Source organism: Mustela putorius, unplaced genomic scaffold, assembly GCF_011764305.1.
Source record: "Mustela putorius furo isolate JIRA1106 unplaced genomic scaffold, ASM1176430v1.1 tig00003898_pilon_pilon_pilon, whole genome shotgun sequence".
Taxonomy (NCBI): domain Eukaryota; kingdom Metazoa; phylum Chordata; class Mammalia; order Carnivora; family Mustelidae; genus Mustela; species Mustela putorius.
Window position 1 is genome coordinate 7,974,148 of NW_025422047.1, and position 18,636 is coordinate 7,992,783.

General features: G+C 39.2%; 1 protein-coding gene and 1 pseudogene across 3 annotated transcripts in view; both read right to left on the bottom strand.

The window, feature by feature from the left end:
• Positions 1-18,636, bottom strand: part of INO80 (INO80 complex ATPase subunit) — a 138,098-nt gene that overhangs the window by 52,894 nt on the left and 66,568 nt on the right. For all 3 annotated transcript variants that reach the window (XM_045067904.1, XM_045067903.1, XM_045067902.1), the window contains exons 20-24: positions 15,210-15,377; positions 14,842-14,975; positions 12,965-13,032; positions 12,132-12,225; positions 11,165-11,336 (exon numbers count right to left, since the gene is read on the bottom strand). In XM_045067904.1, the coding sequence (XP_044923839.1) occupies positions 11,165-11,336; positions 12,132-12,225; positions 12,965-13,032; positions 14,842-14,975; positions 15,210-15,377 (636 nt within the window). The remainder of the gene's footprint in view (positions 1-11,164; positions 11,337-12,131; positions 12,226-12,964; positions 13,033-14,841; positions 14,976-15,209; positions 15,378-18,636) is intronic.
• LOC123388348 lies at positions 15,315-17,707 on the bottom strand (annotated as a pseudogene).

The window sequence follows — 18,636 nt, forward strand, 5'->3', positions numbered from 1 at the left end:
ATGATAACATGTAGCTTAGTCAATTCTCATTACCTGTCCTCTCAGAGGAATAAGAACAAAGCTTTTTCCTGGATTTGATGATAGGAAGCTGTATTTAGGAAACAACCTACTGGAACAATAACTACTATTCATTATAAGACAAATGAAGGCACAGAAGAGAATGAAGAATTTTTTTCTGCAATAAAAGGACAAAGCTGCATGTGGAAAAATTAATTCAAAGCTAATTTGGTAGCTCCAAAGGAATTTTACTTGAAATGACTACTTGAATAGTACAAGAGAAAGAATTCTACACTTGCTTCCAATTTTAGCATGTCCCCTTGTCTTTCTCTCAGGTCTATCTACTCAAGAATAATTCCAAGGGTGTCTGGCTGGCTCAGTCAATAGAGCATGCTACTCTTGATCTAAGGATCATGAATTCGAGTCCCATGTTGGGCACAGAGATTACTTCAATAAAGGGTAGGGCGCACATGGGTGGCTCAGTTGGTAGAGCATCTGCCTTTGGCTCGGGTCATGATCCCAGGGTCCTAGGATCAAGACCCATATCAGGCTCCTTGCTCAGCGGGAAGCCCACTTCTCCCTCTCCCCCTCCCCCTGCTTGTTCCCTCTCTCTCTGTGCCTCTGTCAAATAAATAAATAAAATCTTTAAAAAGGGTTGGGGGTGCCTGGGTGGCTTAGGTGCTTAAGCATCTGCCTTCAGCTGAGGTTGTGATCCTAGAGTCCTGGGATCGAGGCCTGCGTCAGGATCCCTGCTCCATGGGGAGCCTGTTTCTCCCTCTCTCTCTGCCTGCTGCACTTGACTGTCACACTTCATGTGCTCTCCATACTTTATCTGTGAAATAAATAGATAAAATCTTAAAAAAAAAAAAATACCCCAAATTTCACCTTTAAAAACCGATCTTGAACACGGAATCACTCTTATGTTCTTCCATCAAAACTTTGTTGTTGTTTTGAAGATATTTTTTAAAATTTATTGGACAGAGAGAGAGATCACAAGTTGGCAGAGCAGCAGGCCTAGAGAGAAAAGGGAAGCAGGCCCTCCACTGAGCAGGGAGCCCGATGTGGGGCTCTATCCCAGGACCCTGAGATCATGACCTGAGTCGAAGGCAGAGGCTCAACCCACTGAGCCACCCAGATGCCCCAAAGATTTTATTTTTTTAAGTAATCTGTATACTCAGCACAGACTCAAACTTACACAATCAAGGTCAAGAGTTGCATGCTCCACTGGCTGTGCCAGCCAGGCGCCCCACTTTCATCAAAACTTTGAAACATAATTTGTATTTACTTTGCATAGTAAAACAAGGCTACTCCACTTTTTAGGACCACAAAAGAAAAGCAAGGAGTTGGAGAAATAGCATCTCTTCACAAATAATCAAGGTTACATAGTTAAGAATTAAGTTGGCAAATGAAAATCTAACATACAGAATACAACAGAGATTACAATGAAAAAAATTTTGCTTAAAGGACCTAGGGCTTATGAGCAATGAATTCCTGTTGAAGATGAAAGCTAGATATCATCCTGTATTTAATATCCTCCCCTGCTGACATCTGCTGTGGCTAATAGAACTGTGAACAAGATGAGTGACAAAGAGAGCAGGGAGGGATACCAACATCCTTTAATCAATTTAAGAACTTTTATGATGTCACAGTCAAAACCCATCAACAGCCTAGGCCAAACTCTCAGAACTAGGAATACCAAAACAAACTTTATAATAAAATAACTAACATAAAGGTCTCAGCCCAACAATAAAAGGCTCTGGTCAATCAAGATATATTCACAAATTCTTTGGTAACTTTCTCCTCAAAAGGCAGAGCCTAGTTCCTTCTCCTCTCTAGCATGACTCCCAAAACTAAATCCTAAAAGGCACCGTGCCTCTTCCTTGCTCTCTCATCACTTAACCTAGGGGAAGCCAGCTGCCATATCATCAGGACACTCAAGCAGCCCCAAGGAAAAGTCCCGAACAGCAAGGAACTACGGCCTCCAGCCAATTGCCAATACTAACTTCCTAGCCACATGAGTCAGCTACTTTGGAAGCAGATCCTATGGCTCTAGTCAATCTTTCAAAATAACTGTAACCTTAGCTGACATCTTGACTGGAACTCTGTAAGATTTTTTGAGCTAGAATGACCTACCTAAGCTGCTTTTTTCAAAGTTCCTGATCAAGAGAAACTGCAGGGCGAAAATAACTGATGTACGATAAAATGAATGAGTGATCGGGGCACCTGGGTGGCTCATTGGGTTAAGCTTCTGCCTCTGGCTCAGGTCATGATCTCAGGGTCCTGGGATCAAGTCCCGCATCGGGCTCTCTGCTTGGCAGGGAGCCTGCTTCCTCCTCTTTCTCTCTACCTGCCTCTCTGCCTACTTGTGATCTCTCTCTGTCAAATAAATAAATAAAAATCTTAAAAAATTAATGAGTGATCAAACAAGTTACCAATCCCACACTTCTTAACCTCCAAGGGAATGTTAGAACTCTTCACAAAGTTCTATTTTAAATACTGATGTTATAATTTTAGGCTGGAGGACATTCCCTCAGGTGAGATTATATATCAAGTTCCAAAGGGAAAACCAATACAAACACGAAGCACCACTATTAAGTCATTCAGGAAACATTTACTTAACTTTTCTCGTGTAAGACCGCAAAGACGAGAGGGACTATATAAAATGTTCAAACACTTGAACTGTGTTCTCACTTGGGGAAGAAAAACAAACGATTTAAAAATAAATAAATAAATAAATAAAACGACAGAACTAAGTAACGCTTTCTTTTTTCACATTAAGCTTAGTTTCAGAGCTTCTACAAATAGTAAAACTTTCTTTGTGATACAGAGTACCTTTCTGTTGATTATAGAACTCCCACCAGGATTCACTGGAGTTTTCCACTGTATAAAAAGGGTAGTTAACCACTTCGCAATCCCACCAACCGTCTCTCCTGCATGTTCGATATCCTTCTTTAAGGGCTTTTTTCCTTTTAGCCTTCAAATCTGAGTCTCCCCTCCCCTACAAACTCAACTTTGACTTAAACCCAGTGTCTCTCCTGAAATATCTCCCTATTCTTTCTGACTGTCACACTTCATTGCACACTTCATGTGCTCTCCATACTTTCTAACCAGAATCTCTCTCCCTGTAAATCCCTGCACCAGGCTTTCTGTGTTCTATCTACACTCCCAATGACAAAAGGTACTAATCTCATCCCTGTGTATTTGCCTTAAACTTAATATAGAATTTATCATTCTCTTGAACTGTGTTTTGGAAGTGATTCCTTCACTGGCAATACTCATCCATATCCAAATCAATCAGAGTCCCCTGACCCTTTAAGATTTATTTATTTTTTGGGGGTGGGCAGGCAGAGGAAGAGGAAGAGAGTCTTAAGTAGACTCTGTACAGGGCTCAATTTCCTGACCCTGATATCATGACCAGAGCAAAAATCAAGAGTTGGTGCTTAACCACCTGTGCCACCGAAGCGCCTCACTGACCCTTTCTCTGTAATCATTCAGTTACTACCGGTTCTGTTGGGTCCTTAGTACTTAATAATTGCAACCTTTGTTTAACATCCTCCTTAACACGTCCCGTCTTTTTTGACAGCATACACTGAGATTAATCTTTATCAAATACTAATGACTGAAATCCCATTGCTGTGCTTAGTGATCTGAGTGATTAAGTGACCTTCCTTAAACTGGTTACCAGATTACTCCTTCCAGTGGCTTGACAGTAGTTACCAGAAGTTTTATTTTCCCAAGATTGCAACTACAACATCTATGTAATAAATTAAGCTAATAAAAGGCTGAAACTCCTGGTTTAATATCTAAACCTCAACAGACTGGCATTTAAAGAGTCCTACAACTTACCTTTCTGGCCCTTTCTTTTGTTTAGCTCCAGTCTTAAACTTGGAATATCCTTCCTCCTACCCAGATCCCTACCACTCAAAGTCCAACTAAAACACCACCATTTCGGGCACCAGGGTGGCTCAGTCGGTTAAGCATCTGCCTTCGCCTCATGATCTCAGGGTCCTGGGATTGAGCCCCATGTTGGGATCCCTGCTCAGTGGAGAGCCTGCTTCTCCCTCTCCCCTACCCCTTTCCCCACTCATACTCACTTTCCCTCTATCTCAAATAAATAAAATCTTAAAACAAGAAAAAAAAAAAACCACTTCTATAAAGACTTTTGTTCATTTCAATCTAAGATGATTTCCCATTCTGAACTTTACCACTGATCACTCACCATCAATCTGGCAGTTAATTATGTCTTCTCTCAACTCTTGAGTTATTTTTGTTTTTAAAGTCTTTTTTTTTTTTTTAAAGATTTGATTTATTTATTTGACAGAGAGAGATCACAAGTAGGCAGAGAGGCAGGCAGAGAGAGAGAGAGGAGGAAGCAGACTCCCTGCTGAGCAGAGAGCCGGATGCGGGGCTCAATCCCAGGACCCTGAGATCATGACCTGAGCCGAAGGCAACGGCTTAACCCACTGAGTCACCCAGGCGCCCCTAAAGTCTTTCTAAGAGATGCCTAGGTGGCTCCCCTTAGGGTTGGTTAAGCATCCAACTCTTGGTATTGGCTCAGGTCACGATCTCAGGGTCGAGAGATTGAACTCTGTGTCTGGCTCCACACAGCGGGGTATCTGCTCAAGATTCTATCTCTCTCCCTCTGCGCAGCCCCCAATACCCTCTCCCCCTATGTGCTCTTTCTCTCAAATAAATAAATGATCTTTAAAAAAATAAAGTCTTTTTAAGTTTGGGTGTTTTTACTACACACATGAATGATTTTTCAAGCCAGAAAACAGGGACCATGACTGTTAACACACCTTACCCACAGCAGACACTGCTGACTAACAGGTTGGTAAACACTAATTACATATGCTCCCTGTGCGAGCAGAGTGACCTTGAGAAGAGGCAATTCTAAAATTGTCTGACCAGCAGAAAAAAGGAGCATCAGACAACCACTGATCACTAAGCCAAATTCACATTCTACCACCAGAGATTCATTCAGTCAATAAGTTCTTCTGACATACAGATTGCTGTATCCATTCACTCCAATTGGCTTTGGTACTGAATAATTACAAACAGCAGGAAGAGAAGGAGATAAGGGTGTATCAAGAAAAGGAGTACTTCCCCCAGTAAATATTGGGTCCTCCCCTCTTTAGTCGCTTAGGCTTCTTTTACTATCCAGACAGTGGTCTACTCAGGAAGCTTCATACACAAGATTCACAAGGTAAATAATTAACATGTTAGTCTATGTGTATCATTTTTTAAAAAAAAATATTTATTTATTTATTTATTTGACAGATCACAAGTAGGCAGAGAGGCAGGCAGAGAGAGAGGAGGAAGCAGGCTCCCCACTGATCAGAGAGCCAGATGTGGGGCTCGATCCCAGGACCCTAGGATCATGACCCAGGCCGAAAGCAGAGGCTTTAACCCACTGAGCCACCCAGGTGCCCCTATGGGTATCATTTTAAAGAAAATAATACACAGGTATTGTAAAAATGGACTAAATATATTTAATAATAGGGGTAAGTAATGAAAAACACTTGGGGACCAGTGGCCTATATATCTACAATGTGGAAGAGTTTAAAATAAGATTTGTAAGCTGATTCTAAAATTTACATAAGAATGCAAAGAGCTAAGAACAACCAAGGCAATACTGAAGAAAGATGAAGCTTAGAAGACCTGTGCTTCCAGTGATCAAAACGTATTATGAAGCTATATTTCGACAGAGTGATACTGGCTCAAGGATAGACAAATGGACCACTGGGACAGAAAAGAGCCCAGAAACATACCCTATCTGCCACCTATCTGGCAAAAGTGATGCTAAGCGCAGTAAGGGTGGTCTTTTCAATAAACGGAGCTGCATCAAATGGATATGGATATCTATATGCAAAAAAAAGGGGGAGCAATCCGTACCACAGACTAAAAAACCATCACAATTCCCTATAGATCAGTATATGAAAGATAAATAATAAAACTTATGGAGAAAAACATACAGAATTACCTTCATGACCTTTGTATATAGGCAAATATTTCTTCAATGGGACACAAAAATGCTGTTTAACGACACCGGTGAGAGTGCAAAAGTTGCAGAGTAGAAGATAATCTGCAATATGTAAGGACTACAAGTCACTATGAAAACACAGACTGCCTCATAGAAAAATAAGCAAGATCTTGAATAAGAATTCACACAGGAGGTTATCCAAATGGCTAATAAGCATTAGGAAAGGTATTTAATATCATTATTCATAAGGGAAATGTAATTTAAAGCCACGACGAGATACTACCACAGAGAAAGACTGCTAAAATCAACAAATAATATAACATTCTGGCAAGGATGTGGAACAACTAGATCCTCTCATACGTTGCTAATGAGAGAAAAAACACTGATGCAATTGTTTGAGAAAACTGCTCGGTATTATCTATTAAAGATGACCATAAGCATACTCTATGATCCAGCAATTTGACCACTAGATCTACACCCTACAAAATGCATATGAATTTTCTTTAAAAGATGTGTACGGGGGGCGCCTGGGTGGCTCAGTGGGTTAAGCCACTGCCTTCGGCTCAGGTCATGATCTCAGGGTCCTGGGATCAAGTCCCGCATCGGGCTCTCTGCTCAGCAGGGAGCCTGCTTCCTCCTCTCTCTCTGCCTGCCTCTCTGCCTACTTGTGATCTCTCTCTGTCGAATTAAAAAAAAAAAAAAAAAAAAAAGATGTGTACGGTAATACAACAGTAATATTTGTAACAACAACAACAACTAGAAATCACCCAAATATCTGCCCACAGTAACTACTGGGAAGGTAAGGCGGAGTGGAAAAGTGAATGGAAGTGGGTATAAGGGACTTCTGAAGTAGAGTTCCAATAGTGTTTGTGAAGTAACTCAGCCGTATGCCTACTTATGATTTATGCACTTTCCCACATGCATGAGTAGTAACTCTAGAAGGACAGCCAAGGCAACAAAAGAGATGATATAAAAAGTTTAATATGATGGGGCGCCTGGGTGGCTCAGTGGGTTAAAGACTCTACCTTCAGCTCAGGTCATGATCCCAGGGTCCTGGGATCGAGCCCCACATTGGGCTCTCTGCTCAGTGGGAAGCCTGTTTCCCTTCCGCTCTCTCTGCCTGCCTCTCTACCTACTTGTGATCTCTGTCTGTCAAATAAATAAATAAAATCTTTTAAAAAAAAAAGTTTAATATGCTATACTTATTACTTCTGTCTCTCTAATCTACTTGGCTTGCTATCTCCTAAAGCAAAGGAAATGCTCATCTTTTCAGAATCAAGTTAGCTGCTTCTTAGAATCATGAGTTCAAATAGCGGCTAATTTTGTTAGAAACAAAAATTTTTTAACTTCCCTAATAACTTTGTTAGGGTACTGGTTATCATCCCTGAATTTTCTTCCTATCCCCACAAACTTTAAAGATGGACTCCACATTAATGTCAGTGCTCTTCTAATCTTTCAAGACTTTTCTCATTCTTTCTAAGTTTGTAATTCATCATTTGAATTATAGCAAATATCTCAAATTATACTGTCAGGACATTTACTGAAAATACTTAGTTAGTTACAAGTTTATTTCCTGTGAAAATAAAAAAACTCTGATTCCACAGTAGTAGGATCTATATTTAAACAAAGTGGTCTTCCAAAGGATTAGTAAATTACATCAACAATGCCAGAAGTATATTTTTAGACCTCAAAACAGCAAACAAGTCATATCAGGAATGACAGGCACAGAGCACACATGATGAATTTACCCCACACCTAAGAGCCCAAGACCTTATATTTAAAACCAGCTGAAAAACTTAAAACAAGAGCACAACAGATAATTATTACATTTAAGTCTTAGCACTGTTAACTGATATTTAATTTTATCTTTTAAAAAAAGACTCATTTTTGTCAACTTTTTTTTTTTTTTTTAAATGAAAAACTGGCAGGATCCGAGTAGACCATGAGGTTTCAAAGTGTGGTTTTGATGTGTGTATGTTTGTGAAAGTATCATTCATCTTAAGTTTTAGCTTTTATATTCTTTTTTTTTTTTTTTTTTTTTAAAGATTTTATTTATTTATTTGACAGAGAGAAATCACAAGTAGATGGAGAGGCAGGCAGAGAGAGAGAGAGGGAAGCAGGCTCCCTGCTGAGAGCCTGATGCGGGACTCGATCCCAGGACTCTGAGATCATGACCTGAGCCGAAAGCAGCGGCTTAACCCACTGAGCCACCCAGGCGCCCAGCTTTTATATTCTTAATTAATGAATTGTGGAAATCTGTTCTAAAGGATTAGGTGTTCAAAATTTCATTCTCTATTCTTCTTTGTATAACAGACAAAACTGATGTTCTCTGGATAAATTAGGTAAATGCTTCTTGAATAGGAAAAACTTAGAAACCAGTGTGAGAACCAGAACAGTAGTGGTGACAGGCACATTCTAAGAAAGCCATTCTTGGGGGGACAGTTCCCAAAATAAACTACTTTCCTCATGTTTGGATCTTTCAAACATGAGGAAAGCTGGGTTCTTTCAAAATTAATTATCTTTATTTATACTATCTTTGAATACCAAGGATATAACAGATAGATATCAGACTATACTAAGACAAAGACGGACCTTGACTACTAAATGCAAGTCAGGGTAAGTACACAGTGAAATGTGCATTCAGTTCTCTGAACAACTGAAAGTGAGATTCTTAAGTTCCAAATGTTTTGTTCTTTTCTTACTATTAAAAAGAATGATCCAGAATCTTCTACGTGGTGACTCTTTTTATCTAGTTCTCTAGCTATTCTAATATTATGAGGTCATATAATGCTGTATTTTAAAAATTGTGATTAGTCAGGGTCATGAAATCCTATTTTAGTAGGCTCCATCTAACATTAAGAAAAAAAGGAACAAAAGAAAAAAACCAGAGTGCAGTGTACATGAAGGTTAAGTATTGTTTTGTGAGTATTTTGTTATAAAAATATATATGTATATGTATGTAGTATTCTGTGTATCTACACACATCAGTCGGTGATAGAAATATTCTTAATATTCTTGAACGCCAGAGCTATAGTGGGCTTTATTATATTTTTATTAAATATTACACATGGAGTCTCAAAAAATTATTCTTTATTCAGAAGTTAGGTGAACCTTTAAGACTAGATACCATGCAAAGACCACTCCGCTTAGCTGAAAACAACAATTTCTCGTACCAGATCAACAAACTCTGGCAAAATACACTGCCTGGTTGATATTTTAATATATACATGTTGGAAATAAGGATGATGAGACCAAAAGCAGCGCAGTGTCTCTACACATACAGAGCTAGCTTTCAGCTGCCTGCGACCTAATGGTTGTATACATGGTAAATCCCTACAGCAGCAAACTTCCATTCACAACATGAAATAAAATTAAAGAGGAAATGAAAGTGAATCTAACTTCAATTAAAATAACTTCCCATAAGGCATAAAGCCCATATCTGAATTTCTCAGGAAATTCATTAGTTGATGTAAGGACCTCACTGAACACAAACAATGAATACATTACTGTATTTTCAGAAAACAAAAGAATATAAACATGGGAAGGTGGATCTTTGAGAGTTAAGAAAGATGTAGTGTCTACATAAGGCAATAAATGCTTAGAAAATGTTGCTTCCTGTACCAAAAATAACACTAGCAACAATTTATAACTATAGAAATATAAATTATCAAATGCAGGTGAACCAGTCTGTAGGAATTTAAACAACTCTTGACCAGCTACAGCAATATTTCACCAGTAGGAAGTCACCCTGCCACCACGGACCATATTATTGCAACAGCCTGAATTCTACTCTCCTTTCTGCATTACCAATCTTCTCTCCAGAGTCCAAAAACACACATGGAGCAATGCTTGAGAAACCAATTGGGAAAACAGAGGAAGTCATACAGATTCTTCAGCAAACATGGGCAAATACCAGATCCAAACAAAAGAATAGCTAGCATTCAACAGCAATTAACTCTAATGACCCATCAAATTTTCTAGAGGACACAAGGAAAATGCCCTGCCTTCTTAACTTTGAATTCAGGACTGTAATATATAAATACACAAATCTCTTTTCAAAACTCTCCAATGTTACCCATTTCATTCAGAATAAAATCCAAATCCTTGCAAGAACTGATGATGTCCCTTATGATCTGGACCTACATCTATAACCTTACCTTCTGTCACTTTCTCACTCACCTATTCTACAAAGGCCAGAACAATTACATGAAAAAGTGTTCAGCATCATTATTTTTCATGGAAATGCAATTTAAAATCACAATGAGATAACATTACAAATGCAACAACATGGACTGACAATATCAGGTACAGGCAAGGATGATGAACAGCAGCAAACTTCTCACATTGCCAGTAGGAGGATAAATTTCTAAAACCACTTTGGAAAAAGGCTTGGTAATGGCCACTAAATCTAAACACACATACACCTGATGATACAGCAATCTCATTCCTAGATCTGAATCCCAGAGAAAGTAGTGTACATTTATCAAAAGACATGTACAAGAATATGCACTGCACTTTTATTTACAATAGCCCCCAAGTAGAAGCAACCTAAATATCCACCAACAGCAGTACGGTCACTAAATTGTGGTGTGTTCGGACAATGGACTATTTCATTGTATACAAAAGAAATGTGCAATGTGGATGAATCTCACAGGCATAATACTAAAGGAAAGGATGTGGACACAAAAGTGCATGTACGGGATAATTCCATTTACAAGAAGGTCAAAAACTGGCAAAAATAATCTATGGTGACAGAATAGTGGTTTTGTTAGTTTATTCTGAAATGGAGGTATTAAATTGGAAGATGCATGAGGGAGACTTCTGGGTACTGGAAATGTTCTACACCTTAATCTAGGTATGATCTAGTAGTTACCTGAGTGTACCTACATGGATAAATTCAAAGAGTTGTAAATTTAAATTCTATTTTACAGTAAAGTTGTAAATTCTACTTTACAGTAAAGTTATGTATTAAATACATACTAAATATACACACATGCACAAACATGTACCCCCCCCCACCGTCTATGAAATGACAGTAAGTTATTAACTCAGCACACCGCTCCCACTCCTCTAGGAACTTGTGGCTCCATGAATCCATCACTGACTTTATTACTCCTTTTACTGATGCAAAGAGAAGGTAAGTGAGAACTACCACAGATAGCTGATAGTGAAGTAAGTGCTTACCTTTAACAAAGGGCAGCTGCAAAGGTTGGGAAAGGAGAGTGGAAAATTAACCCCAAGAAGGAAATCCTTGTTTCTCAGATATCTCTGCTGGCTCTCCCCTTCTGGCTCTCCCCAGGAGCGCAGCTGATGGAGCCTGTAGGAGGCTTTCAGAGACAGGAAAAGAGCTAACCATCTGAAACAGACCACAGCAGACATGCTTATTCAGTGCTCCATGGAGGTTTGAGGGTAGTTCAGAGCAGCAAGGAACCTTGCCTTTCATTCATGTGTCTCTTTTGTACATCTTGAGCATTTTAGAAACAGTTCCTCCCTACTTTCAGATGATGCCATTTCACACTTTTCTTCTAAAAATTCCATCTTTGGCATGACTTGGTTTGCTACTATGAAAACTAAAATCCTCCATAAAGCTCCACTCAATATTAAAGAATATTTAACTCTATTACAAAAATTCTATTATAAAAATATCCTCGTATTAGGGAGATAGCCTTTACTAACAAGGTCACTATTTATTATTACATAAATACAAAATAATAACATAAGTGAAAATCATTATTCCAAGGGGGAAAAAAACCAGAACTAAGTCTCCCAGAATACTTAAGACAGGTTTATGCTGTAATCACTATCAAGTAAAGGACTCACTTGCCATTATCTGCCCTGCAGGAGCAAATATAACATAGAAGACTAACTAGAAATTAAGAAGACTTAAAACTAGAAATTAAGAAGACTTAAAGACCTTCTGGCAGCATTTGGGGGTTGAGCTGAAATAATTTTTATTTCAGGTATATCATGAAGCATCATGCAATTATTAAATGATCGAAAGAAAATTATGATCCCCTTATAAAAATTTTTACTCTTAACAAGAAAAAAATAAGAGGCTTGCTAAGATGATACAATATTAAGTATTTAATTTCACAGCTCAAACTCTGTTTATTCTCAACTGCTCTCTCATCAAATTAAGGAAACTTCTCACCTGGCCAAAAGTCCCTGAAGCATGAGGTTTGCCATTTCTGCTGGAGATACATCAATAAAGCGAAGGAAGGAGAAACAGCTTTCTTCATTAACACCTGGAATATCAAAGGACAAAGTTAAACCCAATAGCAAGTGAAAAAATAACAGTCAACTAAAGCTACTGAACTGCTGTCTTTTCATGTAAGAGTGAAAAGATATCTAAAGGTTTCAACCCAGCAATTATGGTGGAAGTCAGGGGGTCACATTTTTGTACTACAACCTCACGTGGGAGAGGCAGACCTATGAGATCTGGCATACATGGGCCAGAGTAGAGCTGGCTCATTAACTACCTTTGGGCTTTTTGGATCCTTGGCTAATCGCGTTTCTCTTTTTATCATGACAGGAAAAAGAATAGTGTAGAGTTAAAAGATTCTGAAACTTTGCCTTATTACCATGGACAATGCTCAAAGGTGAGCTGCTTCTTTCCCTTAGACTAAGGAGAAGGAACGAAGTCACATTAATGAAAGTCCTGCATTGTCTCTGTCAAGTTTCAAGGGTATAAGACACTCTTAAGAGGCAGGTATAAAATATATGTGCTGCCGAAGCGAGCACAAGAGGCAGGTATAAAATAAAATGAAAGGTCAATGTAATAATTTTTTATTGCTTCCTGTTATGGCCACAAATCATAGCATCTACAGACGAAGACAACTAATTTACTTAAAGATTATCAAGACTTTATAAGTAAAGATCCAGCATGCAGGCAAAATCATTGTGAGTTGAAAATCATTAAGCAAAATGAAGAGCATTCTGATAAATCCCTGGCATACTTTCCTTCCCCAAAATCAAAACACCTACCTTTTCTGTGAAAGAGAGACTGCTGGATATAATCTGGTGCAAACGGAGAAAGAAGAACCCTTAACCACCTGTAAAATCAGTAAATAAAATAAAATAAAATAAATCCAAACATAAATATTGGGAAGTTAACTAGATTAGAATCTTTTAGATTTAATAGAATTTTTTAGATTCTATTAAATTCTAGAATCTGGAATCTAGAATCTAAATTCTAGAATCTAAAGATTCTAAATAGAATCTTTTAGATTTTAAATACTTTTAAGAGATCTGTTGCCATATTACCAGGCAGAAATCATGGCATAAATGTCAGACAGTACTAAGTAATTAATATAGATGTAAGAAAGTAATACAAGTTCAAAGTGGTCTCATTTCATTTCAGAGAATCACAATTCAAAGCTGTAGGTTACCATGTACCATATGAAACAAACAGCACAACAGCTGTGGCCTGTTTTCCTCTGCCCATCTAGTTGAGTAATAGTCTGGAGCTATCACAGACAAATAATTTTTTTAAAAAAATATTTATTTATTTACTTTATGAGACTGATGCGCTACCTACTGTGCTAATGAGGCACATTTATTTACTTTAGAGAAAGGGTGGGAACAGGGGGTAGGGGAAGAGGGGGAGGGAGAAAATCTCCAGCAGACTCCTAGCTGAATGTAGAGCCCGAAGCGAGGTTCAATCCCATGACCCTGAGGAACATGACCTGAGATCACTTAATCGACTGAACCACCCAGACGCCCCACATACAAATAATTCTACCCCCTCAAAGATTTTATTTATTTATCTGACAGAGAGAGAGACAGCAAGAGAGGGAACAGAAGCAGGAGGACTGGGAGAGGGAGAAGCAAGTTTCCCGCTGAGCAGAGAGCCAGATGTGGGGCTTGAACCCAGGAATTAGAACCTGAGCCAAAGGCAGACGCTAACTAACTGAGTGACCCGGGCACCCCCAAGACCAAGAATTCATTCATTCATTCTTTTTTTTTACTTTCTTTCTCTCTTTTTCTTTCCCTTCCTTTCTCCCTTTCTCTCTCTCTCTCTCTTATTCATTCATTCATTTATTTATTGGACAGACAGAGATCACAAGCAGGCAGAGAGGCAGGCAGTGGGGCGGGAAGCAGGCTCCCCCAGGAGCAGAGAGCCTGATGCAGGGCTCGATCCCAGGACCACAGGATCATGACCTGAGGTGAAGGCAGACGTTTAATCAACCATCCAGATGCCCTTCAACTTCAGTTTCATTAGGTTAAATGTTGTTGACTATTTTGGTAATGCTGCTTATATTGTTTCTCTACAGAAGAACTTTCTAAATCTATGATTCTCAAATCTTGATGTGCATAAGAATTCTTTGGGAGCTTGTTAAAAAATTCAAAAGCCAGGGATATCCTCACTCCCAGGTGTAGAATGGACCTACACACATTTTCTGAATGGAATTGGTCTCTAGCATATTACATTACAACCATTTCACTTTAACCAAATCTGTCACTGATTCCGGGAGGAGGTAAATTTGATTAATCTGAAATACAATCAGCTCTCCCACAAGCGCTATTCCAAGTATAAAATAAGCTACTGCAAAACAATTTCAGTACTGGAGTAGAGACATACGGTGATCTCTCGACACAAGTACATATTTGCACTATGTGCACATTCCTCAATCAGAAAAGCAACCAGAAGCGGCTAGAGCTATTAAGAGTCAATTAAACCCTTGATACGGTACAGATTTCTATCACAACATCCCTCAATAAATAGGTGTCCACCCTATGCTTAAATACCTTATTGTTGGGGAACTCAAACACTCTCCACTAAACCCCCAAAAGCCATAAAGCCACAAAACCCCAAATTACAAAAACACCCTTACAGTAAACAGGTATTAGTATGTGCTCACCTGTCTCGTGAATGGTTGAAGACCCTGATCTGTCCATGACGGTAGATAAACTTTGAAATATGGTATGGCTTTAGGGAAATATGAAATGGAGACCAAGTTTCTTGTCGTTCAAATAACTCTGGGTGATTACAAACCTAAGAGGAAGGAAAATAAAAAAATACCACTGTCACGTGCAGACATAACTCTCAGAAAAATCACGGAAATCCCAAACCCTGAATGTTTACTTTTGTGAACATATACTTTCTCATTTCATCTTTTTTTTTTTTTTTTTTTTTTTAAACAGCCTTTGTTTATCTGACCAAGGTCAGAGCCTTTTTCTTGAAATGGGTTAATGAGGCAACTCCAAGGCAGCTGACCTAAAATCTTACCTTCCTAAACTGCATGACCAGATTCATGAGGCTGCTGGTGGTGGTCTGTGCTTGCTGGGTAGAGCCCATAGAAGACTGTAATAAATCCTCAATGGAAATTTTGTTCTTTAGTGCCTGATATAGAAGCTTTTGTCGGCTGGTCAGTTGGCAATACATCAGAATCTCAATCTAAAAATCAGTAAGGACATTTATACTTTGAAAACAAGTTTCTAAGAGAATTCAGTATCAGCTTAAGAAACACATGAAAGCCAGATTATAACTGAACAGACAACAGATGAATCTTTAGAAACTCAGTACCTCTATAAACCTGGGATGTGGCTAATTATGCAGAAAAGTATTCTTCTCTTGACGCTCTTCTCTGTCACTGTACTCTACATGCTGTCTCTGTGAAATCTCCTCTATTTTCTTTCTTTCTTTTTTTTTTTTTTTTTTTGGTGCAAAAAGGTGGTTTTATTAGAGCACAGAGACTGGACAGAAGGAGCTGCAATGGGGTTGTGAGGGGTGGCTGACTATATTCTTTCAAAGATGGAAGGAGTTTAGGGATAGTGTAATCTCTAAGGAATTTGGAAGCAAGCTTGCCAGGACCTTGAAGGGCTAGCTATTATTAAGAAAAAGTCATTTATTACTGTCTAGTATAACCTTAGTCATGAGACCCTTCAGATGTACATCAGTGGGCCACATGCGTGGAGGATGATTGCTAACATATATCTTGGCAGGTGGGGGTTAAGAAAAAGGAAGTTTCCAAACAGATTTTTATGTGTTAAAGACTTACAAGATCCTGGAGGTAGGGCTTATGCCAAGTTAAGGTTGCCTTTTGCCCTTACTAAAGTATTAACATTGAAGCATTTGAGTTCCTTGAGGAACGTCACTCTACCTGTCCCAAATACTTGACAGTGGGCTGTAAGCTGTAAGGAAATTGAATCTTTTTTTTCTCCTGCCTTTGTTCTCCACACCTTCATTCTCACAAGGACTATTACCTGCAAAGGTGCTGGGTTATAAAGAGACCTGAAATGCCCAGTAAAGTTCAGTGGAATGAAAATATACTCATTAGGGCACTTTCAGTTGAGAAAGAAACCAAACTTAAGCAAGCTTAGGCAAAAATGATATTACTGGGGCGCCTGGGTGGCTCAGTGGGTTAACGCCTCTGCCTTCAGCTCAGGTCAGGGTCCTGGGATGGAGTCCCACATCAGGCTCTCTGCTCCACAGGAAGCCTGCTTCCTCCTCTCTCTGCCTGCCTCTCTGCCTACTTGTGATCTCTGTATGAGGTGGCTCTAACGTTGCCATTACAGATGCTTCAGAATAGTGTTTTCCACTGTTATTATGCCCATGATTAATTTTTCTAGTGCTTCCGTCGGTAGACAGATTTAAACTGCATATTCTGGGATTATTTCGTAACTGGAGAAAGGTATTCTTACTTGCAATAGCCTCAAGTAATTTTACATCTGGACTCTGTATTCTCTTCATCTAGACTTGGATTACTTCTCCCTGGTGGTATAAATTTTAGTGTTTTTTTTTTTAAAGATTTTATTTATTAATTTGACAGAGCGAGATCACAAGTAGGCAGAGAGGCAGGCAGAGAGAGAGAGAGGAGGAAGCAGGCTCCCTGCTGAGCAGAGAGCCTGATGTGGGACTCGATCCCAGGACCCCGAGATCATGACCTGAGCCGAAGGCAGCGGCTTAACCCACTGAGCCACCCAGGTCCCCTAAATTTTAGTTTTTTGAAGGGATTCCCCTGCAACTGACTTGGTGCAGCAGATCATCTCATATTCAGCAGTACTGACCTGCAAAGATCTGACCTCTCCTCCATTTTCAATAGCACCAACTGCTATCCATTGCAGTGACTTTCAAAAATATTTTCCCTAACATTCCCAGCCCCGTATTTTCAACTATCCACTATAATTGTACCAAAGTCAGTGGGGGGGGGGGGGAATCCTTTCCATAAATTACTCAACTGATTAACAGCATTACCATTCATTCAGTTACCCAAAAAGAAATTTCAACTGGTTCTGATTTTTTTCTTTCTCATGCCCATGTTTTATCATTTCCCAAGTCCCTCAAATCCACCTGGAATTTAACCTCTAATAATCATGCTTTCTGACCACTCCCAGAATCTCACCATACCTAATCTAGACTGCTATCTTGTGTGTGTGTGCGCAGGGGAGGGAGAGATCTTCCTGCCTATAGTCTTTACTGGTTCTAAGAAACGTTCCATAACAAATCTTATAAGGTGATTCCAACTGCTGAAGAACCTTCAATGTACATCACTGCCTCAAGTAACACATTAAAAATTCTCCGGTAGGCAGAGAAGGGTTTCCATATTCTAATCAACCCTACTGTCCCAGTCTTCTCATCACCAGGACCTCCTATATACCCTAGCAACAATGCTTAGTAATGTTTGCTAAACATGTTGCATAAATGCTGCTCTACCTTTTTGTTCATTGGTCTTGTTGCCAAACACCTACTTCCTTACCACAGTTTCCTAGTAAATGCGAATTCATTATTCCAGCCCTAGCTCACATGTCATCTCTGCTTTGATGCCTTCTCTAACCTTCCCTAACAGAATTATTCCCTTATCTGTGTTCCCATTATACTTCACACAGACAATCACTATATCTCTTATGATACAGTATTAGTTATATATTCAAGTCCCTTCAAAATCAGAATGGAACCTGGACACTACATCTTTATATACCAGTGGTTAGCAGGCAAAAAGAGTTTAATAAAGAAATATATTATTATTATTATTATTTTAAAGATTTTATTTATTTATCTGACAGAGAGAGATCACAAGTAGGCAGAGAGGCAGGCAGAGAGAGAGAGAGAGGAGGAAGCAGGCTCCCTGCTGAGCAGAGAGCCCGATGCGGGACTCGATCCCAGGACACTGAGATCATGACCCGAGCCGAAGGCAGTGGCTTAACCCACTGAGCCACCCAGGCACCCAAGAAATATATTATTTAAAAATAGATTGGATGGGGCGCCTGGGTGGCTCAGTGGGTTAAGCCGCTGCCTTCGGCTCGGGTCATGATCTCAGGGTCCTGGGATCAAGTCCCACGTCGGGCTCTCTGCTCAGCGGGGAGCCTGCTTCCTCCTCTCTCTCTGCCTGCCTCTCTGCCTACTTGTAATCTCTGTCTGCCAAATAAATAAATAAAATCTTAAAAAAAAAAAGATTGGAAATAATATTGATGTTTAAGAAATCGTAAGGAAAATACTATGCACAGTGATTAAGAACCATACTACATCCTCTGATAACCTCCCTAATCACCACCAAATAACAGAAATTTTGACATTGCTATCATTTTTTGAGCCCTTTCTGATATTAAGAGATTCATTGTTTTATAAAGTATTTTCCTTCTATCAGGTGTATCTGTGCAATACTGTTTGGCTTTTAATATTTTTTTAATATTAAAAAGTTTCACAAAATAGTCAT